This window comes from Lontra canadensis, unplaced genomic scaffold (genome assembly GCF_010015895.1).
Source record: "Lontra canadensis isolate GAN:19392208 unplaced genomic scaffold, GSC_riverotter_1.0 scaffold25, whole genome shotgun sequence".
Lineage (NCBI taxonomy): Eukaryota > Metazoa > Chordata > Mammalia > Carnivora > Mustelidae > Lontra > Lontra canadensis.
Genome location: NW_022631019.1, coordinates 22,484,466 through 22,510,096, shown reverse-complemented (window position 1 = coordinate 22,510,096; position 25,631 = coordinate 22,484,466). Strand labels below are relative to the sequence as shown.

Sequence of the window (25,631 nt, the reverse complement as noted above, 5' to 3'; positions counted from 1 at the left end):
TCTCATAGGCAAACAGAGAAAGGTTTGATCAAGCCTACCCGCTCAGTGATGTGGGTCCAATAGCACAATTCCTGCCCAGGGGGAGGAGCCTAGAGACCTTTTATAACCTCTCCAGGGCAGAGATGACTAGAAGCCGTAGTCGCCAATCCTAAGTCCCTGACCTCCTGCGGGGGTGGGACTTCAGGTCCCCCATGTTCTCTTGCAGAAGCTGTATGTTGCAAGAGAGCTCTGTGTCTGGACAGAACGGACTTGTAGGGATTTCCCAAGTGCCTCATATTCCTTTCCTTTCCTGCAGTATGGATGATTCATCACCCGAGAAGGGAGTAGAGGTCCCAGTGTAGCCTGATAATAGTCATGCTTTATTAATTCCACCTTTTCCCAAGAGTAGGGGTGGGGGGGGAGATCCCTGATATATTGGGAGACTGAGGGGGTCTGGAGGCCCCCAAAGAGATGCTTGGCTGAGGGTTTCCCAGATTGCTGTGAGGTCTTAAGGAGCCAACTGTGGGGAGAGCCTAGCCCCGGGCCTGACGCATGATGGATGGATTTGCTCAGTAATTATTCTTCTGTCCTGCTTCCGACGGAACTCAGGAAGAATGTGCTTCCGTCAGAGGCTGGGGATGGAGTGAAGAGAACAGCCGCTCCAAGGGGCCGCCTCTCGAGCCAGTCAACCCCCCTTCAAATCCCAGTTCCTCCACGCGCTGGCTGTGTGACTTTGGACAAATCAATTTCCCTCTCTGGGCGCTAGTCTCTTCATCTGGAAAACAGGGTTAGTCATAGTACCTCTCTCAAGGGACTGAGGTGAGGGTTACAACAATCCATCCAGGATAATGCTTAGAACGTGTGCGGAACACGACACGGGAGCTACGTGGGCCTCCAGGTGGACCTGGGTTTGAATCCTGCCACCGGCACTAACTGCAATGTGACTTGGGGTGATGGCTTTGACCTCTCCGGACCTCTTTTTCTCTGTCTGGAAGTGGGTTTGGTAAAGGCTGCTTCCAGAAGTGATGGGGAGCATCCCGTGAGCAGGGCATGTGTCTGCTTGGCTACCGAATGGTGGGGTCCTGAGGGGCAAGAACATACCTTCTCCAGGGAGGCCCTCCTCCCCAGGGGGTGGCAGTGAGTCAGCTGCGGGGCTCTGGAGGCAGGCTGTGGCCCTTCCCTGCTGCCCCGCCCCCATGGTGACAAGTGGGGGCCCCTGCCTGTCTGAGGGGCAGGAAGGAAGTGAGGAGGGCAGTTTGCAGCTTCCCCTTTTCTGCCCTGCTCTGGGCGCTGGGCTCTCCCTGTCAGTGCCTAGGAGCAGGGGACAGCGGCACCATGGCCCCCCGTGCGCCTGCCGTCCACCAGACCTGCTGCTGCTTTAACGTCCGCATTGCCACCACTGCGCTGGCCATCTACCACATGGTGAGTGTGCAGGCAGGCGTGGGGAGGCTGTGTGTGCATGTGTGTATGTGTGCGTGTGTGTACGTGTGCATGCACAGGTGTAAAAGAGAGGGCCCCCATCTATGGAACTCCCCACCATGGGAGGACCACCACCCACCACCTCTCAGTGGGACCCCGACTGATCCCGTCCCTGTTCTGGGCCTCAGTCTCCCCCTCTGCCGAACAGGGAAGGGGGCCCCTGCAGCCACAGCCAGGGTAGAGCAGGGGTGGGAGAAGGGGCTTCCTTCAAAGTTAATGGAACTCACTGTTTTCCCCCAAGGCTCAGTTTCTGCTTCTGTAAAATGGGATGACATAGCACCCACAAGGTTCCAATGCAACAGCAGCTGGGAAGGGGCTGTGGAAGGCAGGAAGGTCTGGGGAACCAGACCGCTTCTGGAGTTGGATCTGCTTCTTCCCCAGTGGGGGCCCTGGGCCTTTTGGCTGGGGAGGAAGGCGGGACTCCCTAGCAGGGAGCGAGGGGTCTGGAGCCTCTGGTTGGTAGCTTGGCACCCCACGGCCTTCTCTCCACCAAAGGAAACTTGCGATCTTGTGCTGATGGGTAGGACAGCTTGCCTGGCCCACGCTCCGGAGAAGTGGCCGGTGGTTTCCCTTTGGAAGCTGGCGTGCACAGCCCCAGCATGGAGCCTCTGTCTTTTCTGAATGCAGGGAGATGCTGGGTGAGCCCCAGCCGCCTGGGGCCAGAGGCTCCCCGCTCTGTCTCAGTGGGTGAAGGTTGGGGTCTCTGTACAGACCCATCTTCCCGCACCCCCACCCACTGTACCACTCTGAGCCACACCCAGCTCCCCCAGGGCCTGTGGGTAACCGTTTTCTCATGAGCCTAGAAGGGCTTCCTCAAAATTAGCCTAAATCTGGCATTCTGTGCTGGGTGTCTGTGACCTGTTTCAGCCTGGCTGCACCTGCCTTCTGCTTTGGGGAAGGTCAGGCAGGGCTGTGGCCAGAGCATGGCCTCCCGAGGGGCGTCAGCTCACAGCCTCTGGGTGCACGCCTGTGTGCAAGTCCTGGCCTCGCTGCTTCCTAGCTGTGCGGCCTCGGGCCGCTTACCTAACCTCTCTGAACCCCAGTTTCCTCACCGAAAATAGTACTACAAAACAGTACTATGTCTCTGATAGGACTGCTGAGAGGATCAAGGGAGTTCATATCTACAAGGCACAGAGCAGCGCTTGACGCAGAGGAAGCGTTTGTTATCAGTGTGCGTCAGACCCATCGCCCAGGCCGCGTAGCCAGAGTCGAGCTGTCAGACCCTGGAACGCTGGTTTGGGGAGTTGCTCAGAGGCCGCCTTGCCTGGCTCCTGCCAGAGGGGTGACCCTGAGAGATGGCAAGGGCATCTTGGCTGTCCCCACCCCCAGTCCTTAGGGCCTCTTTAAGCTCTGAGATAGCTGAATGTTCTCTGGAGGAGAGTGATGGATGCAGAGGGTCCCTGTGGGAAGTGGGCCCCTGGGCCCTGATCCCAGCTCTGCCACTAACTGGCTGTGTGACCTGGGATGACTTTTTCTCTTGGGCCTCAGTTTTCCCTTTAGAAGGATGATGGAGGGCGTCAGGGGACTGGCCCTGGGGGTTCTAACTCCATCCTGTTTGCGGGCCGGACAGGTCACGGAAGGAGGGCGGTGGCACAGACAGTTGGCGCTGACCTGGGGGCTCCGTCCTGGGTTGGCTCTGGCTTCTGCTGATTGTTGCCACCAAGGAGTAGTGGGCCCAGGAGCTGCTCTTCTGACACGTAGGGAAGCAGGAAACACAGGCTTTTATGCTGCATTTTCTGATATATTTCTGCATCGGTGACTGATTCAAGATGGAAAGACATTCCTGTGCTGGCCAGAACAAGTCCATACGCAAGCCATGTGGGCCAGCCGCTGTCCTGCATGGTGCAGACTTGGAGACCCTTGAGGTTTCTTTCTTTCTTTCTTTCTTTTTTTTTTTTTTTAAAGATGTTATTTATTTATTTATCTGGCAGAGAGACAGCAAGACAGTGAGAGAGGGAACATGAGCAGGGGGAGTGGGAGAGGGAGAAGCAGGTTTCCCACAAGCAGGAAGCCCAATGCGGGGCTTGATCCCAGGACCCTGCGATCATGACCTGAGTCAAAGGCAGATGCCCAACAACTGAGCCCCCCAGGTGCCCCGTTGGGGTTTCTTCTTGATCCCACTGTCTGAGGTCCTCACCTCTATGTGGGGAAGTGACATCGGTGCCCACTCACAGAGCTAGAGAAAGTGTGGGCAAGTGATCAGGGAAGCCTTCTTGGAGGTGGTGACGTTGGTGGAAGCATAGAGTTTTCTTGTGGGGAGTACGGACAGGGTGGAACAGTTGTGCAAAGTATAGAGACCGAGGGGTGGCAGCTTTTGTAGGGACACTACCCAGATCGACTTGGAGGCTTCGGCTTGGGGTGAGGGAGGTGGTATGGGCTGAGAGCAAGCTGAGGCCTTCACTGTAGTACACTACTGATATCTGGGGCTGGATAATTCTCTGTTGTGGGGACCAAGCTGCACGTTGTAGAATGTTTACCATCATTGTTTGTCTCTACCCACAAGACGCCGACAGCACTCCTGGGCTGTGATCACCAAAATATCTGCAGATATTGCTGAATGTCCACTGGGGACAAAATCACTCCTGGTTGAGGATCACTGTCTGTAACATGAACCATGGGAACCATGAGATGTTCTAGAGCGGAAGGCATGAGAGCAGAGGGGAAGCCTGGACGCTGGACTCCCGGCCTGGGCAGTCTCTTTGGGCTCCTTGGTTTGTTGCAATGGAGAATCATAGTCTGGAGAAGCCTCTGCTCCTTCCCAGAAAGGACAGGGAGGGGCTGGGTGGCAGGTGTGCTGGCAGGGTCTCTAACATCTGGATGGAAAAAGAGAAGCTGCTGCCCAGATGTGTCGATGGCCCAGACTGTCGTCATCTGGAGCCAGTCATGGATGACAACGGCACACTGAGAGCTATTCCTGGACTTGGCCTCTCTGGGGAGGGTTAAATTAGGTCTTTGGTATCCTAAGACAGTGCTACACTTTATCAGTCATGGGGGACCTCCTTATGGGAGGACCCTCTTGTTGTCCAAGGTCTGGAGGGTCTCCCTCAAGGTCCCGCTGGGTTTGTGTAGAGGGTTTCCTTGGTCACGGTGATTTCTGACTCAAACTTGCATGTGTAAAGGAGTCAGAGAACTTTCTTTTCTTTTCTTTCTTCTTTCTTTCCTTTCTTCCTCCCTCCCTCTCTCCCTTTCTTTCTTTCTTTCTTTCTTTCTTTCTTTCTTTCTGATTTTATTTATTTGAGAGAGAGAGTGAGAGAGAGAGAGAGAGAGAAAGAGAGAGAGAACACAAGCTGGGAAGAGGCAGAGGAGGGAAAAGCAGACTTCCCCCTGAGCAGGGAGTCTGATGAGGGGCTCTATCCCAGGTCTCTGAGATCATAACCTGAGCCGAAGGCAGATGCTTAACTGACTGAGTCACCCAGGACACCCAGAGACCTTTCTTAAATTGGCCTCTTTGGCCCTGGCTTGTCTGGCAACCCAAAGTACGTCCTAAGCCAATGACAGGAGTGGGTGAGTCCCCAGAAGACCCCTTTGCCCAGAAATAGCTCCTTCCCTGACTTTTCCCCTCCAAGCTGCCTAGAATTGCATTAAAATGCCTTGCCCAGATGAAAAGCTTGCACCTGCTTTAGGCCAAGGAGAGAAGGAGGCTAACTCTGGCTATCTCTGGGTAATAGGGTTGTGAAAACTCTAATTTTTCCTACATGCCTGTATTCTCTCTACTTGGTACAATTGAGCATAAACTATTTTTTTTAAGCTTATGTTATTTATTTATTTATAGTATGAGCAGGGGGAGAGGCAGAAGGAGAGGAAGAGAGAATCTCAAACTGGCTTTTCAAGGAGCAGGGAGCCCACCTTGGGGTTTGGTCCCATGACCCTGAGATCGTGACCTGAGTGGAAATCAAGAGTCGGTCACTCAAAGGACCGAGCCACCCAGGCGCCCAGTGCGTGTACTGCTTTTTAAAGGAAATTTAATTTTAGAATGGTTTTGGATTCACAGAACTCTTGTGAACACAGTAGTTTCTGTTCGCTCCTCACCTGGTTTCCCCCCGGGGCTAGCATCTTACGTTAGAATGGCACGTTTGTCAACATCGAGTCCCCATCGGGACCCTGACTCAAACCCAGGCTTTAATCAGATTTTCTCAGCTTTTCCCTCAGATCTCTTTTCTCTCTCAGGATCCCATCCTGGGTACCATGTTACATTTAATCCTTGTGCTTCCTCAGGTTCCCCTTGGCTGGGACAGTTTCTCAGATTTTCCCCGTTCTGGGTGACCTTGACAGTCTTGAGGAGTACTGCTCATACATTTAGTCAAATACTCATCAAAAAGGGACTTTTAGTTTTCTCTTGGTTGGGCTCGGGTGAAGTGTTCTTGGAAGGGAGATGGCAGAGGTGAAGGGCCATTCTCAGCACAACCTATCAAAGGTGTGGACTCCCGACATGTCTCGTCACCGTTGATGGTGACCTTGAACGCCCGGCCAAGGTCCTGTTTGTCGGGTTTCTCCCCACTGTCCCCCACCCCATACTGTCCTTTCTGGAAGAACGTCACTGAAGGAGTGGAGAGTTACTTCTGGAGGGCAGACGAGCTACCTAATATTAGAGATATGTGGAATTTCTCATGGGAGGTCGGTTTGTTTTCCTTATCTGTTCTATAACTAAACGATGTATTTATTTACGTCCATAGAAACTCGTGGTTATTTATTTTATGCCTTGGGTTATAACCCAGGGCTGCTTTATTTTTCTGGTTGCTCTAGCATGCTACTTTTTAAATGGCAAAACAAAAAAAGTCAAGTGAACCTCTCTTGTGTAAAGGAGCCTGTTCTTTTTTTTTTTTTTTTTTTAAAGATTTTATTTATTTATTTGACAGAGATCACAAGTAGACAGAAAGGCAGGCAGAGAGAGAGAGGGAAGCAGGCTCCCTGCTGAGCAGAGAGCCCGATGCGGGACTCGATCCCAGGACCCTGAGATCATGACCTGAGCCGAAGGCAGCGGCTTAACCCACTGAGCCACCCAGGCACCCTAAAGGAGCCTGTTCTTAATGCAGATAAATTCTCCAACATGACTTCATTTTTCCGTGCTGAGCCCCGGGTCGGGGTCTGGGCCTGACCGTCTGTGGCCTGTGCCTCCAGGGGCTCCAGGCACAAGGAGAGGTATGATGGTGGCTTTGCTGGATGACACGGGTGCACTGATGAGGGGCCTGAGCCCAGTCCTGGAGTGGAGGCTGGTGATTCAGGAACAGCTTCTTGGAGGAGGCCAGAGGTGTGCTAAGGATGAGCGGGTGTGTGCTTGGGGCTGCTGGGGAGGGAGCAGCCTGAGCAAAGCCTAGAGGGAGGGAGAGGCTCTGTGCTGTTCGGAAGACTGAGACGTTCCTAGAGCTGGGGGTTAGGGAGGGATGGCTGTGAGGAGTAGTGGGGGAGGCTGGACCGAGTTCCTTATTTCTTTCAGGCTTCGTAGCCCGGAGGATGGATCTCTGCTTGGTGGATCTCTCCTTTTAGAGATGAGAAAGCAGAGGGCCAGGAAGGTTCCTGGCTGGCTCCCTCGGGTAGACAGTGGCTTTTCCTGGGGGCGCCCCTTCCAGTACACAGGTGTGGGGAATGAACCAGCGGGTGAACAAATGAATTCCTTACTTGGCCCGTGGACTGGGGGTGGCCCACCTGTCTGGGAGATCCTTCCCTCCCCCAGTCTTCGTTTCTGCTTTATGGTCTAGCTCATAGGAAGCATCCTCCTCCAGGAAGCCCTCCTGATTTGTCCTTCTCAGACTCCCAGGGGTTCTTCTTTCTGTTCCATTTTGATATTGAAAATCATAGCACTGTCTCCATCACTAACATGTGATGTGACCCGGAGTAAGCAGACACCTTTGCTGTCGGGGCCTCAGTTTCCTCATCTGCTACCCAGGGCTAGGATTCCTTGCCTCAAGGGTGACTGCTTTGAGGTATTGAGCTGGTGTGGCCCCGCTGGAGTGAGGGGCTGCCAGCCGGGGCCCAGAGCGGGATGGGGGAGCAGACACACCTTTAAAAGCTCATCTGTTTAGGGCCTAAAAATAGGCCTCAACTGCCAGGTGGGGAAAGCCCCAGATGAGAGTCTGTTAGGGCCTCTGCCTTCACACTTGATGCCCCATGTGGGGCAGAAAGGCCTTGGTCTGTGCCCCTCCTGAAGGTGTGAAGAGGCTGCTAGGGGTAGGGGGGGAGTTGTGTTTCTCCCCAGTGCCATGGCCCAGGGGGCCCAGTTGGGCCAGAGTTATGCTCCTCATCTCTGGGACATGCAGCCTGCCTTCTAACTTGTAAAATGTTGGAGGCCCACACAGCTACTTGTGGAGGCTCCTGGACCCACTGGACCCACTGTGGCCTGGGTGCAAGATCCCCTGGGGGCAAAGTGGAACATTTCCTGTGCCACCAGGCCTGGGGGTGCTGAGTGGTGGAGATCTCTACCCTGTGAGGTGGGAGAGGGTAGGCCAGACCCCAGGCCGGGAGACACCAGGTGGAAGGAGGGGGTCCTCCTGTTCAGACTGGGCCCCATGACTGGAGGGCAGAGTCTGTGGGGGGTCTGATGCTTCTCGGTCACCACCCTGACACTGAGCTCCCCCAGGAAATGAGGCTTTTATTTTGAGCCCAAGGCAGCAGACCCGGAACCCAGACTTCACTCTGTGTTTGCTGCGAGGCCTGCGCTGGTCTCTTTGGGGATGGGGGTAGGAGGGGGGCGGCGACACAGAGGTCTGAAGCCTTAATGAGGCAGGAAGCTGAGCATGAAGCTGTGCAGGGGCGGGTGCTGGCTCCCTGCCCTTCCAGCCCGCAGCCCTGCTAAGAGCCCAGGGCCTCCCTCCCCCATCCCCAGCCTCAATTTCCTCCCCTGGCAAATGGGGGTCAGTGACGCTAGTGTGCAGGGTCATTCTGAGACTCACAGGAAACCAGGTGGAGACACACCCAGCACCTCACGAACACCCCCACAAATGGGAGCAAACCTGGGAGCCTCCATTCGGCAGGAGAGGAAAGAGGCTTGGAGGGGCCAGTCAACGTGGCAGCCTGTGGTGGAGGAAGAAGGAGAGCCCCCATCACCCCCCCACTCGCCCCACGCTCATGGTCCAGACCTCGTGGGGAGGGTGCGCCTCTTGGCGGTGACAGGGTAAGAGTTGCCTCTAAGAGCCAGGGGGTCTGGCTCGTCCAAACTTGGAGCCCACGTGTCTCAGTTTCACCTACAAAGTGGGGAGCAATGGGGAGAGTAGAACTTATCTCACAAGGCTGAGCTGAGGATGAAGGGCTGCCGGTGTTCCCAGGAGGTCTTGGCCTCTGCCCTGTCCCATGAGAGTGGTAGCCCTCAAGGGAGGGGGGTGGCCTCGCTCAGTAGGTAAAGAGGGGATTGATGGCTTATGAGAATAGTTTGGATGCAGGGTGTGTCCCCAGATACTCAGGAAGTGGAGGATGATGGGGGCTTTGGCCAAACCTAGAGAATGACCCCGAGCCCCTCCAAAGGCCCACCACAGTACTTCACTGTTTGAATATATCACCATGTATTTGCCTGTCCTTCTGCGGAGGCTTGCTTCTAGTTTGGGGAGGTTATAGTTAGAGTGGCCGTGGCCGTGGCCGTGGCTGTGGGGGGCTTGTGGTTCGCCGACCACACACGAGCACTTCTGCAGGTCAGTGCGTCTTTCTGAGTGGATCCGTCTTTGGTAGCATGCACATGTCACCTCATCTGCTCCTCTTGACCGCCTCGCGAGGCAGGGGATCCTTTCCTCTGTTCCACAGATGAGGGAACTGAGGCCCAGAGAGGCAACCTGGCCGGGTGGAGGGGTCAGTGAAGAGTGGAGGGGCAGGGGTGGGCGGGAGGAGAGCAGAGCAACAGCCTTGGTGGGGGGTTGGGGAGGAGAGCCGGCTCTGGGGCAGGGCAGGGCAGCCTGGCCCCGGACGGCAGCAGAACCCGGACTCCTCCAAGAGGGTCCGGCAGATGGTATCTGGGGTTGGCTGGGGAGATAATGCTGTGAGGGAATGCCCCCCCGCACCCCGCCGCCCCAGCCTTCATAAGTGTCTGCAGGAAGTATGGGCTGGCGAGGAGGGGGTAGGGAAGGAGGGCTTCCTCTTGACGCTCATGTGTCTGGTTCTCTTCTCCTATCCTCCCCCCGAGACAAGCCAGGGGCCCCCAGGGAAAACAGGGTGGGCAGACGAGCTTCAGCGAGGGTGTGATGATGACGAGGGTAATGATAATGGTTTAAATGTGCTGCCACCCTTGGGTGGCTAGGCCACCAGAGCCAGAGGACACAGGGTCAGTGTGGGGTGGCCCTGAAAAGGGAGAGGAGCAGGAAGGGGTGTGCACACTGGGGACCCACTTCCCATTTTGCAAACTGCATTATCTGTTGGGGAAGGGTTGAGGACATGCCCGGGCCTGGCTCCTTGTGCAACCTCTGCCAAGTCACACTCAGCTCCCCCACCCCCCGCCAACCCTCTCCTCCAGGGTAAGTCGGGGGACCATCTGACCTGGGAGATTTGCCAGGAGCAAATAAAGTGGAAGGCTCAGAAAGGCTCCTGCATTGGCTGGCACCTGGTAGGTGCTCACCGAGGAGCGGGTCTCCATAAAGGGGACCCCCTGGCATCTCAGAGGGTGGGGCTCTGCCCACCTGCTTCTGAGATGGTGGGTCCTGAGCCCTCAGAGGTCAGAGAGGGTGAGCTCACTTCCTTGGACTGGAGAGTGGTGTTTGAGCCCTAGAATTGGGGATTTCGTGTCACCACCACCATGATTGTCGTCATGGTCGTCGTATCAAGATGTCACTGCTGTCACCAACATCAGCAGCAATGTCACGGCCATATTATCAAGGCAGTCCATCACGGCTTCCCAGCATGCCCACTGGGGTTCTGTCTATAGCCTTTTGTCTGTTACCCGGTCACAGCCATGGTCACCTCTATTATTGCTGCCCCTGTCGTCAAAACGGTCACTGCCAAACCCAGCCACATGATGGCCCCCCACCTCCCAGCACGGTCGCCCCCATCAGCCCCACCCGGCCAACATTTTGTCCATCACACTCAGCTGGGGCATCGCCGCTGTTGTGGCCCTGGCCATATTCACTGGTGCCCCCGTGTCTCCCACCTTCCGTGATTTTGCCGCCTCTGGTTCATTCAAGCTGTTGGCTGCTCCTTAGAACCACCAGGCAAACCCACAGGCATTCTCCCGACTTCCTGGCCACTTCCCCCATTGCCGAGGTCTGGGAAGTTGTGCGTGTTACTGAGAGGGAAGGGACGGCCTGGGGATGGGAATGGGAACTGAAACCGGGAAGAAGCAGAGGGAAGAGGTACAAAAGAGGAATGGAGAGCAGCGGTGATGGCGGGATGGGCTGAGCCTGGCCACCATGGATGTGGTCTTGTCGCCTGAGCCCTGACTCGGTGTCAGGACTGAGGCTGATTCTGGTTCTGCAGCAGACTTTCCGCGTGAACTTGGGCTGGTCACTGCGTTGTCCTGGGGCTCAGTTGCACACTGGGAACGTTCCCTCCCTTAGGGAGAGGCATTCCTGCCTGTGGGTTTCCCTGGAGCTGCCCTCCCAGCCTCTGGGCCGCTGCATATGGTGTTCCTTCTTCCCGGAATGCTTTTTTTCTCTTCTCTGTTGGGAAACTCCTACTTACCCTTCAAAATCCTGCTCAGACTTTTCCTATTTGTGAAACCCTCCCTGAGTCTTCCAGATGGTGGTCATCACTCCCTCATCAGGGACCCATAGTCCTCCTTGTGTCCCTCGTTGTGGCACTGAACACACTGGTGACCCGTGGTTACCCTAGGGTCCATGACACCTGCAGGCCAGGCCAAGGTCAGTGGCTTCTCTGGACAGAGCCTGGAGCCAATATGTGCTCCAAGAGTATTTACCAGATGAACAAACAGAAGGAATGAACGAATATCTACGCAGATTAATGAACCCTGACCAAAGTGTTCGTTTATGGAGCACGAGCTGTATGCCTGGCTCCATGCTAGCATGTCCTTTGACCTGACAGCAGCCCTACAAGGCAGGTCTGGTTATTGTCCCCATTCCCCAGACAAGGAGACAGGCTCAGAGAGGTTAGTGGCTTGCTCAGGGGCACAGAGCTTGGGTCGGGCCCGGGACCACCTGACCCATACACCCTAGCTCTACTCTGCATGACCTCGATGCTGCAGAGGGAAGGCAGAGAGAGATGCTGCGTTGGAGGAGAGGGTGGTGAGTGGCTTCTGTCTCCCAGGCTTGTGGGAGGAGAAGAGCCCTGTCCTGTCCCCAGAGGTCGTGGGTCACGGGAGAAGGCAGCTCTTTGTCCCGGTGGGTACTGACAGGGTGGGGGGTGGGGTGAGAGGCAGGTGAGGGCCTGGGCCCTGGGACATCCGGATGCTGGGGGGCTCCGGGCCTCTCCCAGCATGCACTGTAGGTGAGCCAGTTACTTTCCCAGAACTACAAAGGCTCTTGGTCAGGAACATGGGCGGAGTGGTGAGGGCCTTCTGATATGCAAGGTGCATCTCAGGGCGGGCCACCCTGGGTGCCCTAGAGGTGAGAGGGCATGGTTTGCAGGAGTTCAATCATCTTAGGGGCCCTGGGTGCAAACAGGAGTGTTTGTCCTCATTGACCAGAGCAGGTAAACTGAAGGTGGGGCTGAACTGGGAATTGGCCAAGGTTACACAGCTGGGAGGCAGAGGGTGGTCTCGTGTCCCAGCTGCCGGGTCCTGAGCAGGGATGGTGGTGGTGGTGTCCAGAGCTGCCTGGGCAGGGTGGGCAGTTGGTTGGCAAGACCAGGGGCTGGGCCCACTCAGCCCTGGGTGGAGCCCTAGGGGCACAGGCTCCAGGGTTCAGATGCCTGCGGGGCCACGTGACTTCTCTCTGAGCCTCTGTTTTCTCATCTGTAAAATGGGGAAAATATTGCTTCTCTTGCAAGGTTTTGGGAGACTGTGATGTAAGCCTGTGTGTGCAGGTCTGAGCACACAGTAGGTACTCAAAAAACGTCAGCAACTTTCCATCCCATCTCCTAGGGAGGTGAGACTCCTATCTTTCTCCTGGATTGAGGCTGGTGTCTTCTGCCAAAGGTTAGGGGGCCAGCAGAGGGTCTCAGGCCGATGCTGAGGTTGCCTGGCTCTGAGACTCAGAGCTGGTGCCTGCCTTCTATGGGCCTCAGGGTTCTCATCTGGCAAATGGGGACAGAATTCTCTCTCTCCCCTTCCAGGACTGTCGGGAGGGTAGAAATAGAGGAAAGGCTGAACCTGGTTTTAAACCTAAGTGGTTTGTACAAAAGGAGGATGATTTCTTGCTCCTGCTGCTCTGGGAACAAGCTGTGGGGGGAGGAGGGCGTGGTGCCCCTCTGACTCAGCCAGGGCGCTGGCATGGGAGCGGGGAAGGGGGGCAGGCATCGGGCAGAGGCCAGAGGCTGGGAGGTGCTGGAAGGATAGCGGAGGGTGTCAAATCTAGGGCTTGTTGGCTTGGGCTTGAATCCTGGCCCTACCCATTACCAGCTGGAGGCCACAGACAAGTCACTGGACCTCTCTGAGCCTTGCTTCCCTGGTCTGTGAAATGGGGGTGGGAGTGTTCAGAATAGTCCCTTTGCTTGTTTTGGGAGGATCACTGGGACGTGAGGGCAGCACACCTTAGTCAGGGTGTACCAGGGTCCCTCCCTGTCCCTCCCTTGCTCAGGGTCATGGGATACGGTGGGGTGGGTGGTGGGGGTAGCTGGGATGCTAATGGCAGGATCACAGGTGCTGTGGCAGGGCTGTGAGAGACATTTAGGGCCCGAATTTAGGGGTTGCGGACAGCTGTGGGTTAGCACTGGTCTCCAAAGGGGGGTGATGCCTGAGATGATGGCTGGGGGCCCCAGGAGGACAGTATTAGAATTTCCATTTTTCAACTATATTCTTTAGTAACTTCTGGGTGTGTGTGTGTGTGTGTGTGTGTGTGTGTGTGTGTGTGATGATGATGTTGGTAATAGCAGAACAGTAGCACATGCATATAATTTTGAAAGAAAGAAATATAGAGGAGTGCGTTCAAAAGGTTTTACTGACATAGGTGCATGATCAAAATATCCGCACACTCTGGGGTACCGGCTAGCGGGGGCTCTGAGGTGTTTCAGGAGTGGGGTGTGTGCAAAGACACCAGGACACCCCTGGGGGACTTGGACTCCAGTCTCCACGGTGTCCGCAACTTGCCGTATGTCCTTGGGCAAGCTGCCTAATTTCTCCGAGCTTATCAAACAAACGGAGGGTGCTTAGAAGAGAAGTGGGCAGAGACCCTTTCAAGCAGCTGGAGCTTGGGATCGTCTGATTCTGAGCTTCATTCCAGATCTCCGACAATTCTGGATTCTTGGGACTTCCAGTGTCTTCTCTTGCCACACCTGGTAGATACTCATGTGCCCTTCTAAGCGCAGCTGAATCTTATTGGTGCTCTGCTCGCATACCCCCAGGAATGGGAAGCTCACCCCCTCACAGGGTATCCTGTTCTGTCCTGGATGGACCTGTCATCTGCCTCCCTCCTTCCTTCCCTCATTAAAGGTGAAATTGGGGAAGAGAGGGGCTGGAGCCTCAGGCTTCAGGGGCTAAGGAAGTGGTTTTTCTCTTTTGGGGCTATTTCCTGTGGGTGCCAGCCACAGCCCCCATAGCATCTGCCTTCCCCTCAGGGCTGATCTCAACCTTTTCGGTGAAACAAAGCATTTTTGGTTCACCCTGCACCAGGTAGATGGGGCAGCTAGATCGAGCTCTCTGTCCACCCCCCGACACCCTGCTCTTGGTCCATTCCACGACCCCCTGTAAGCTCACAGGAGCCAAAGGCAGATTGTGTTTGCTGAACACTCACTGCAGGCCCCGGGCTCAGTGCTTTACAAACACAGTGCAATTTATTCCTTACTAAATTCAGTGATTGCCAGTTTCCAGATGAGAAAACTCAGAAAGGTGAAATGACTTGCCCAAGGTCACATATGGACCCAGGTTCAGCTCCATCTCTCTCTGACTCTGGAGCTCAGCTCTTCCTCACTCTTCTATGCTGTTCCTTTGTGCGCCCTGAGCAGAATGTAACATGGCAGGAAGACAAATTGAGACCCGTGTCTGAGCTAAAAAACCCTCACACAGTGAGCAAGGGGAAAACAGATGGTGGGTGTTTTGTTGCCTGTCAGCTAAGCACGAGTTACTAGAGCAGGGCCTCCCAGAAAGCCAATGGAAACTTCGGCTATATTAAAAGAGGTAGGGCATCCACTGCAAGGAAGGAGATTGTTTTGTGATTCTCAGCGCAGCCAGATGGTGCGTGGAGAATTGTGGGTGTGCAGTGGTGGGGGAAGGGCAGAAGGCTTGCTGCAAGGAGGTGGACACACAGAAGACTGGGAGTTTCCCTGGCTGGAAGTACTTAAAGGAGTCCTGTGTCTGATGGCAGACGGCACAGGCAAGGTGACTTCCGAGGTCTTTTCAAATTTGTGGCTGGACTCCTGTTGTCACCAGGGCCACAACACTCAGGCCTGTCAGATTTGGATAGGGTATATTCATCGTCCATCCATCCATCCATCCATCCATCCAACACAGTAGCTAGACCAGTGAACAAGAGAGACATAAGCCTTCCCTGCCTGGAACCGACCTTCCAGGGAGGATAACAGCAATCATTATAGTGAGCAGAGCTACTTTAAGTGAATGATTCCACCCCACCCCACTATGACCTTACGAAGCAGGTACCTGCATTTTGCAGATGGGGACACTGAGGGGCCATGGGGGATGGAATTGGCAGGGCTCCCTGGGGAGTCACGGGTCAGGTGCTGTCACGTCTCTGTGGTTAATTCCAAGAATCTAGAGCTCTATGCTGCTCAGAAACTCTGACCAAGCTCCCGTAATGCCCAAAGCCCATTGTGGTAAAAGGGGTGCAGAAGAGGGACCCAGTTACTGGTAGGAGCTCTCAGACGCTCCCCCTCCAAACTTGACCTTCAGTAGTCACAGTTATTGCTTTACTGAGAACCAGGTGCGGTTCTAATTGCTCTCCTGGAACGTCCTCACTCACTCTTCTTAGGTAGCTATAGGCACTAGCCTCATTTTACAGATGGGAAAACTGAGGTGCAGAGAGGCTGAGTAGCTTGGCCAAGCTCACACAGCTGGGAAAAGGAAGAAAGCTTGAGCCGTCTATGTGTACAGGCCACACTTTATTCAGGATGCTCCGTAGACCCAGCCTTCCGCGGGGGAGGGAGCAGGGGTGGATCTGTGCGGGCCCCACTGATGGACGTCCTGTCTGCCCCCAGATCATGAGTGTATTGCTGTTCATCGAGCACTCAGTGGAGGTGGTCCACGGCAAGGAGACCTGCAAGGTGTGGCAGAAGGGCTACCTCCGGCTCGGTAGGTCCTGGGGACTCTGGAGCGCGAGGGGCAGGTGTGGGGAGAGCAGGTGCGGAGAGGGGCCCTGGCTCTGGGCAGACGGGCTGGGGTTTGTTGCCCTGACTCTTTCCTTCTGAGCCACAGGTCTTTCCTCTGCAAGCAGAGACCTGTCTCCACCCAAGTCTCTAGGTGTGAGAACAGAGAGGAAAGTGCTTTGTAAACCCAACTGCCTTAGGAAGGTGACAGCAAGACTGTACTCCACTGCCCACCACCCTGGAATGAGACAGAAACTCCCCACGGTGGGATCCCGCCCCCACTGGCCTCTCTGGCTCTGGATTACAGCACCCCCTCGCTCCCTGCTCCTGCTGTGCAGACCACACCGAGCTCAGCCCCGTCTCAGCTGCTTGGACTCCCAGTCACTCAGCTCACGGGCTACCTCCTGAGAAGCCTTCCCTGGCCTCTCCCTGGCTAAAGCAGACCTGGGCCATCCTCCCACTCTGCGTCCCATATTACCCCAAATGCTCTTTTGCTATCTCCGTAGTCCTCCAAGACTGAGAACAGCAGGGGGGCAGGGTCTGAGCTCACTCCTCACTGTCACAGCCCCCACACCAGTGGTTCCCAAAATGCGGTCCTTGGAACCCACCTGGGGTCCCTGGGGTCACCTTGGAGCTCCTTACTGCCCTCCTTGCCTTCCAGCTAACCTGGTCTCCAGCTTCCTGCTCATCACCATGCTCTTTGCCATCAGCTTGAGCCTGCTGATCGGAGTGGTCAAGGTGAGGGTTTGTCAGGGGAGGGGAATGGGAATCAGGGCCTGGGGGCTGTCCAGGAGCCCCAGCTACCCTCTTGCCCACCCCCATTCACACCTGCTGGGTGGGCAGCAATGGCCACCAAGAGGGTGGGAGGCGGGTGTTTTGGGAGACCCTCCCCTTTGCCCTGCACCCTAGAGATTTTCACGCTCGCTTGCAGTTTGGAAAGCCTCGTTTCCATACTAGACTTCGACACAGACCCCCCAGGTGTAGGGTCAGGCACATGGACACTTTGGTCATACCAGCTGGTGACACACATGAGCGAGAAGAGGAAGGGTCATTTCAAGGCATGGGGAGGGGAGAGAGCAGTGGGTTTCGTAATCAGGGAGAGGAACCAGACTAGGGGAGGGTAGATGTGTCAGTCTCAGTTCCACTCAGCTAGCTGGTGAGAGAGAGAGGCTGTGGCTCAGGCTTCTGTGAAGAGGAACTAGGCTGTTCCTTGGCCCCCAGGGGTCAGGAAGCCAGGGCCTCACCACACAGCCACCGGAGCAGGCCCCAGCAAGAGTGTCCTCCCTGGGGAGCTGGTGGCCTGGCACTCACAAGCCAGCAGCATGGGGCAAGGAAGGATGGGGGGCTGTTTGGAATACATCCCCCTTGCCCGCACTGTCCCCATCACTCCCTGAGCCAACAGCATCTTTCTGGAAGCTCTGTGCCCCAGGGAGCGATTGTACCTTGTGCAGGGGGCTCCCCGGTGCTTGTGCAGAGATGGGTATGATCCAGCTAGGAGAGTGGACCAGGGTTCCAGAAGGCCCTGAGACTGAGTCTTGGCTCTTTTGGCTGCCTCCTGAGTGATTTTAGACAGCCACCTGAGAAACCACAAAACCACCCTTCTGTGATTTTGTCCCCAAGGGTGGGTTTATGAGCACTCATACTGGTCACAGTAGTCTCTTGCTTGAAGTTGAAGGAGAGAACCTTCAGCGTCCGCCACCAAGGGCCTCTGACCGTGACCAAACACCCCAAGGGCGGTCCACACAGAGGAGGGTCCCACCACCAAAGCCGTGCGGGCCTTCCCTCCCCTCCCTGGATCTTTGCTTATGTTGGCCCTTCTGTCTCCAATACCCTCCCCATTTCCTTCGTGGTTCTTTCCAGATCAAGCCTCAGCATCCCCACCTCCAGGAAGTCCTCTCTGACACGTTCCCATCTGTAAAATGGACACAAAGCCCTTCCTGGCTGGGTTCTTGAAACCCTGCTCCTGGAGGCCCAGGGGCACTTATCTCTGTGTCTCCGGGGTCACCAAGACACCTGGCATTCAGGGTCTGGGTCTTACATTCTCTGCATCCCAGAACCTCCTTCAGGGGAAGGGATGTGGGTCCACTTGGAATGACCTTGGCCCAGCCAGGAGGGGAAGATTTGGGAGAGGCCCATATTACCCAGGGAGGCAAGGGAGCTTCCGGTGAGGTTGCGGGGAGGCACATGGGGACCTCAGGCTGTGGGGGACTCCCTGACAGTGCTGAGCCTATCTTCTAGAACCGGGAGAAGTACCTGCTGCCCTTCCTGTCCCTCCAAATCATGGACTACCTGTTGTGTCTGCTCACCCTGCTGGGCTCCTACATTGAGCTGCCCGCCTACCTCAAGTTCACCTCCAGGAGCAGTTGGGTGGTGAGTACCCAGCCCTGCTCCACGTCCCACAGCCGGCCAGCCTGGGGAGGTGGCAGGGGCTCTGTCCCCTGGGCCCTCCCTCATTGATGAGCCCGAACCCCATTAAATCAGGTCAGCTTTCTTCTTCTATAAAATGCGCCTGCGAGGGTTCCCCATCCCCATGTGTTGGGGGCATTAAGAGAGGACCGTGTATACAGGGCAGGCAGCACGTTGTGGGGACTTGGCCAATACCAGCCCAGACGGTTTACACCGCAGGGAAGGGCGCATGCCCACTTCCGTGCCCAGACCCCGCTTTGTCCCTCCTCTGTAACCAAGTGGAGAGAAGGAAGATAAAGTTGACTAAAGCCAACAATAAACATTCACAGGGGAGATGCCCGCGATGGAGGTGTCGATCCCTGCCTCAGCTCCCTGAAAGTTACTTTTCAGAATTTCCCTAACAGTTGTCCTGGAAGAGATGGAATTGCTGGTCCCCGGCTGGGCATCAGGAGACCCTGGTTGGAGCCCAGGTCCCGCCGCCAGCCCTCGGCGGGATGTCTCAACAATGGGCATCCATTTCTTTCCGGGTCCTGTGGCTTAGAAATTCCCCGGTGTCTCTGGCTGACTGTGTTCAACAGCACAGGGACCTCTGGCTTAGGGCTTCATTGCTGGTTTGTCTCCTTCCTGCCTTTGCCCTCAAGGGCCCCTCCAAGGTCCCACTGATGACCCTGCAGCTGCTCGACTTCTGCCTGAGCATCCTGACTCTCTGCAGCTCCTACATGGAAGTACCCACCTATCTCAACTTCAAGGCCATGAACCACATGGTGAGTGTGGGCTGGGGGCCCGCCCCCATCACGGGCTGTGCGCCCTTGAGCGAGCTGCTTCTCCTCTCTGTGCCTCCGTGCTTAGGCTGGGTTCTGTAGAGGTGGAGCCGAGGGAGAGGATTCTTGTGTGAGCACCTGACTGAGGGAGAGCTCTCAGGAAGACCCTCGAAAAGGAGAGGGAGGAGCGCGTGAGACCAAGGGAAGAAGCAGGCAGACCTGTGACTTCAGGGACGGCCTTGCCTGATCCCAGAGGGAACCTTGTGATGTGAATTGCATTGCAGAAATAATATTCATTTTTTTTAATTCATGGAGAAAGGGGGCACTCAATACATCTCAAGATGGCCCTTGAGGCTTCTCTGCACGATGTCAGGGTACTACCCCGTATAACGAAAGAGGACCAGATGACTGCCCCAGGTCCTTTCTCTACAACCCTTGATCAATGATAAAGTAGCCTGGTTTTTATAAAGATGCACCCTCAGATTTTTGCAAATCCCCAAATTAACACCACTGAAGTATGTATTTATCCCTGGCATGATTATCAGTGTAGCCGCACATACAATACATAAAAAGCTACAAAACCATTCTGATATGACAGGATGGGTGATTTCCAGTCTCACATGTTACCTGTATAACTTGTTCCCACACGTCAGCCTTGCAAAAGAATGTCACTGTTCATGTAGGGCCTTTCGCATTTTCGAAATTCCAAATTTCGAAATTTGAAAATTCGCATTTTTGCATCATCTTTTGTATAATCCCATGTTTTGGTTTAATGCTGGATTTAGTATTTCACTCCAAAGTGTGGATAAGCATAACAGAAACAAAACACAATTCACAATCTCATTCTCGACCTTAGAAATCACTGTGGCAATAGAGTAAATGATTTTGTGAAGTTCAGGTTTTAATTCTACATATACTCTTCAGGCATGATGAGACTCTTGAATCAATGAAATATCAGAGTTGAAGAAATTAAGGATTTCCATGATAAGAACACACACACACACACACACACACACACACACTCAGATAAACATAATAAAGACTCTCTAAGGGAAAAAAATAATATTCATTTTTTATAGCGGTCTAACATATTGTCCCCAAACCGAGTGACTTGAAATCATGCACAGCTGCCATCTCACAGTTGCTGAGAGCCAGGAATCTGGGAGTGGCTTAGCTGGGTCATTTGCACTCAGCGTCTCTCATGAGGTCCCCCCCCCGCCCCCTGAGATGGGGTTGGCGCTGTGGACGCCAAGGCCATTCCCAAGATGGCTGGCTGGCGTGGCTGTGGCGTGCCCCCCACGTGTGTCGGGACAGGGTGGTTCTGACAGTGAGCCTAGCCTCTAGAGACGGGCCTGCTGCTGCTGGGGGCCGGGGGGGTCCAGCCAGGGAAGAGCCAACTGGGTGGGTAGCCACTGTACCTGCTTCCCTTGGTTTACTCGCCTGCTGCGGGGGGCTGATGGTAGGGAGCGTCTGCCTCCTAGGGCCCTGGTAGGGGTCAGCCGGGACAGCGGTTGTACCACATGGTCTCATTCTTCCACGAGTGGACCCTGGAACGGTTCCTTGTGGGCAGAGGCACTGATGCGGCCCCCAAATCTGTTGCAGAATTACCTCCCCAGCCAGGAGGGTGTGGCTCACAGCCAGTTTATCAAGATGATGATCATCTTCTCTATCGCCTTCATTGCCGTCCTCATCCTGAAGGTGAGAGTCCCCCAAACACGGCCCTGGGGAGGGCGGGGAGCCCGCGTTGCCCAGGCCCTCCCACGCCAGACTGTTAGGAGGCAGGGAAATCTTCCACTGTCTCCCGCTGCTGCCCTCCTTGCTCTTGGCTCCTTCCTCCAACCCTCCCCCACCAGCTCCTTGGACCCCACTTGGGATCCTTGGGGACACTGCATTGATGGGGGGGGGCTGCAGGGAAGACCACTGTGTTCGAGTGTCAGGGACTTACTATGTAACCCAGAGAGACCCTGATCCAGGGAAGGAGGAGCTGTTCTGTCTGAAATCAGATTCAGAAAATCTTGAATACGAGTCCCAGCTCTCCCCTTGCTAGCTGCTTGGTTGCCTTCTGAGTCACTTCTCTCTGGGCTTTGGGTCTCATCTGTGAAAGGGACAGAATTAATATTGCTTTGCCCCTGTCACAGTTTTATATGATTCAGGCACCAAAGTAAAGATGGTTCTGAGGTCATATTACTAGAGGTTTGGTGGTATGAAGGAGGGAGGGGAATAGTTTAATTCCTCTCTGAGGTGGTCAGGCCCAGAAGATAGAGTCCCATGTCAGGTCCCCATTCTTAGAGAGAGATGACAAACTGGAGAGTGTTAATAGCCACACAACCAGGAGGGAAGAGAGGTAAGAACACTCTTCCATCTGAGGCAGTCAAGGAAACCAGGGCAGTTCAGCTTGGAAAGAGGTGACTCAAGGGGTTTTCAAATACCTAAAGGACCCTCATGGGGATTCTAGAGGCCAGGCCTGGAGCCTGTGTCCCAAAGCCCTGGGGAGGCTGATGGCAACTCAGTAGAAGGAAAGGCTTTCAAGAGTGTTCTTTTCTGATTGTGAAAGTAAAGTGGGATCATCATAGAAATTTGGAAACTACCGATGAGCAGAAAGAAGGCAATCAGCTCACAACCCACCACCACTCAGAGACAAGCACACCTGATACTGGTGCGCATTTCCTCCCAGTCTTTCTGTGTGTGTGGGTGTAACCGGACGTTGCTGCCTGATTTTACTGGCGCCCCGAGCGCCATCTGCCATCATCTGTTGCCAGCCTGGAAACGGAACTTCCCTCCTCTGAGCCTTCCTCAAAGGATGGGCCTAGCCCAAGGGCTTCAGTGAAGTTCAGTAAGAACTTTCCTGAAGGCTTCAAGGAGCCAGTGTGGGGTGGGGCGGGGTGGTGGTGGTTTGACATCCTACACCCTCCTGCAGAGCCAGTCCCCAGGGCCCAGAGCACAGCTCTGTCTCCCGCGCCCCTCCAGTTCTTTATCCGTCTTTGGGGGAAGTTTTCTCTCTTCCTCACTCTGTCTCACTGGTCACCCTCCTCCACCTGCCTCCTACTTCATTCTTTTATAATTCATTTTATTTATTCCTGTCTCTTGAGTTCCCATCATGGGGTTTCATAAGACAAGAGAAATCTCAGAAGACAGGACCCATCCTCTTTCCTTAGGAGGCATTTGGGGGCAGAGAGAGACCTATAGGTTATTGTTCCAGAACAGGCCCCTTGGGGGCCTCCCCCCCGAAAATCCCCCCTTACTTACATCCACTGCTAAGAGAAAGCAGTTGCTTACATCACCGGCCATCCCAGGAGATGGTGAGCGTCTAGCCCCAAGGGAGTAGAGAAGAACGATTTGCAGGACCATTGCCAGGGAGGCTGGAGGGGGGCCCAGAAGTCCCCCAAAGCCCCCTTCTGCGCGAGGTCTTTGGGGCAGTGGAAAGAACTATACTCGGAACACGGGGGACCGGCAGGTGAGGTGCCCCTGCTCAGGGACAGGGGGCTGAGCACAGTAGCCAGATGTTGCCTTCTGGGCTGAGCTGGGGCTTCCCAGGAAGTGCCCGCATCTGTCTCAGGCCTGCTGGGGCAGCAAGGGCGGTCAGCAAAGCATCGTCTGATCTGGCTCTTTCTCCAGGTCTACATGTTCAAGTGTGTGTGGAGATGCTACAAATTCATGAAGTACGTGAACTCGGCCGAGGAGAGGAGCAGCTCCAAGATGCTGCAGAAGGTCAGCCCGGTGGGGGATCAAGTCTCAGCCTTGCCACTCCTTGTGTCCCCAAAGGGCAGGTCTCTCTCCCTTCCTGGGTTGCGGTTTCTCCCCTTGTGAGATGATTGGACCAGAAGAAATGTGGAGATCTCTTCTGGCTCTGATAGTCTAGGATTTATTCCTTCATTCATGCATTCACCATTTTCTGCCTCATTGTTTGCTTTGCATCCAACTGTGAGGGTACAAAGAAAACAGATGCCACCCCATCCTAGGGGACTGTAGAACCCACAAAAAATCCAGACACAGAGATCTGATAGCAACGCAGTGTGAAGTATGGGGGAAAGGGGAACATTGAGGAGGTACCTGGCTTCATCTGGGGCATCAGGGAAGGCTTCCTGGAATGGGTGATACTTGTCCAAGTCTTAGACTCTTAGTTGATACAAGTTAGCTGGGAAAGGGAAGGGACCTTCTAGGTGGAGGGATGAGGTACACTTAGAAGTAGCTCATTGAATACATCATGGGAAAAGGGCAGCTGGTTTAAATTTTTGGTGTCACTTTCCTCATCTATAAAATGGGGATTGTATTAGTCAAGACCCTTTTGGTTGCAAGTGGCAGAAACCCAACTCAATCTGACTTATGTGAAAAAAAGGAATTTATTAGCTCCCAGAACTTGAAGGTCCAATGTAGGTCTGGCTCACAGAGGCTGACTGTGAGGCTGATCACCTGGGTGTGATCTCATCCTCTCCATCTCTTGACTCTGCTTTCCTCATGGTGGCAAAATGACTGCCAAAACCCCTAGGTTGACATCCCCCACCCTCTTAGCAACCCCAGCAGAAAGGCCCAGGAGCATGTCTGAGGGACCAGCTTGGCTCACAAGCTATCCCCAAACCAATGATGTTAGCCAGGGAGGACGAAATTCTTCTCTGAGTGGCCACACTCAGGTCGCATGTCCCACTCTGGATCTGAGGGGTGGGACCAAGTCTTCTGAAAGCATGTGGATGGAAAAGGTTCTCCCAGGGAAAATGGTGCTTCGTTAACACCACACGGGGACTTGAAGCTGGGCAGGCAGAGGGAAGTCTGTCCCCTGTAGGACTAGACAGCGCACCTGTCTCGGGCATGCCGTGTCTAGCGTAGGAAGTCCCCAAGGCGTGCTGGTCATCACCATCATCCATTTTGTCAGAGGTCGGGGCTGGAGCTTCTTGACTCCAGGTTGGGATCCTGGTTCCTTCTGGCCAGTCCTCAGCCCCCATCTCTCTTGCTCACAGGTGGTCCTGCCGTCCTATGAGGAAGCCGTGTCTCTACCGTACAAGAGTCCGGATGGGGGTCCAGCACCGCCCCCCTACTCAGAAGTGTGATGCCCGCCAGGCCCCAGCCCCCGTGCTGGGAGGGGCGGAGCTGTCTCGCAATCCGCTTCTCTGCTTTGGTGGCCCCTGTGGCCCGGGTGAATCACCCGGCTGACTTCAGGACAATCCGCTTGTGTCCCCCTCGCTGGCCTGCTTTTCCCGTGGGGCCTGGGAGATGTTCACAACTGGGTCAACTTCAGGCTGAAGGATTCCTTGAGTCTCTCGGAAATTTGGTCCAATAGTCCTTGGCTTATTGTGATAGGCCCCAGCATCTGTTTAAACAATTTGTCATTCTTAGCCCAGTGGGTTTGGTTAAAGGACGTGCAACTTGACCTGTGGAACCACGTGGCTGACAAATGAAAATCACGCTTCTCAGTGCAGGGAACCAGTTGTGGGGGAAAGCTGCCATCCATTGCATTGGTTTTAGACAGTTGTCCCTTCACATGGCCATGCGACCAAGTCATCGTCCCCTGGTCCTCCCCGCCAAACACCTATGTCCATTTTCTGGTTTCAACAATTACAGACAGCCAACCACCAGTCGATTCAAAGCAGGGATAAAATTCAATAATAACAATAAAAATCAAATGAGCCCCAAACCATTCTCTTCCATCGAGTCCAGTAACTGGCTGCCCACGCAGATCCATCTGGTACTTACGAGGGGCTGCGTAATTGTTAGTTCAAACGAAAATTCTCGCACTTGCCCAACGACATCCGACAGCTACTTCCAGGAGATAACAGTTTTTCCCACCACCGAACTGTCCCCCGACAAACACACAGTCATTTTGCTGGAGACAGTCATCAGCAACAGTCGGCCACATGTGGCCAGCGTCCTCCCGCGGCAATGGGGCCTGTGACAAGGGCGGCCTCAGGCGCAGTTGTCCCGGGCAGTGAGCTGCCACCATCCCCCAGTGGGGGCCCCTCTGTCACCAGTCTGGGCCGAGGCCCCTCCGTCCTGCCCAATGCTTGTGCTTACACGCAATTTAGCCCTGACATCAGGCAGATCTGGGGGCTGGACTAAATCCATGTGTTGGTTCGGTCAAAGCAGGGGAACTCTTTGTGGTCTCAGACCCTGCCACGGGCTCTCGTGGTGGTGGCGGTGGTGGGAGATGGGAAGGTTGGGTTCCCACACCCCCTCTTTCGCCCGTTTCCCTGCAGGCTGGGGTTCTCCAGGGACCTGATCCCGAGGTGGAGATAACAGGGCTACGGAGGCAGGCTCTCTGGGGTCTGAGGGGTGGCTCCCTGCCAGCACCTCCTCATTTAATTGCTTTGTGTGGGACGGGGAAGAAGTTTGAATAAAGCAGCACCACGCTTCACTTTGGCTGATGTGGTTCTTAAAATGTGGCACAGGCAGGGCTGGGAGCGCTGCCTACGTTTCCCACAAAATGTGCACGTGCACACACACACGCACACACACATGCACGGATTCATTCAGTCCAGAGACTCACAGGGGCCATGTCCAGCTGCAGTGTCTTGACCCAGTCCTGTTTCTGATCACAAGTCACAGACACATAAGTGCCCTGGTGTCTCCCCAGAGAAGGTGTGAAGTCCACTCACCTGGAGAGTGCTTGCCCAGAACCAGGTCCTGGGCTGGGTACTAGGGGTGACCGTAATGGGTCAGATGTGCCTCCAGTCACCCACAGTCTGGGGGTGGGAGAAGACAGATCTATGAGTGATTATCATAGCCCATGGCCAGCAC

At 54.9% G+C, this 25,631-nt stretch overlaps 1 protein-coding gene across 1 annotated transcript; it reads left to right on the top strand.

The window, feature by feature from the left end:
* The first annotated feature begins 1,237 nt into the window (after positions 1-1,237).
* Positions 1,238-25,248, top strand: LAPTM5 (lysosomal protein transmembrane 5). The gene is made up of 8 exons (XM_032863988.1): positions 1,238-1,401; positions 15,631-15,724; positions 16,400-16,476; positions 17,977-18,108; positions 18,786-18,908; positions 20,508-20,603; positions 22,521-22,613; positions 23,858-25,248. Exons 1-8 carry the CDS (start codon positions 1,315-1,317, stop codon positions 23,945-23,947), a joined length of 792 nt encoding a protein of 263 aa, XP_032719879.1. The 5' UTR covers positions 1,238-1,314; the 3' UTR covers positions 23,948-25,248.
* Positions 25,249-25,631: the final 383 nt, after the last annotated feature.

What these genes read in the sequence shown, in the direction of transcription:
- LAPTM5 (XM_032863988.1), top strand. Translation starts at nt 1,315, where the DNA reads ATGGCCCCCCGTGCGCCTGCCGTCCACCAGACCTGCTGCTGCTTTAAC. An exon ending in CGCTGGCCATCTACCACATG is followed by an intron (nt 1,402 to 15,630) that starts GTGAGTGTGCAG and finishes GTCTGCCCCCAG; the next exon opens with ATCATGAGTGTATTGCTGTT. An exon ending in TGCTGATCGGAGTGGTCAAG is followed by an intron (nt 16,477 to 17,976) that starts GTGAGGGTTTGT and finishes CCTATCTTCTAG; the next exon opens with AACCGGGAGAAGTACCTGCT.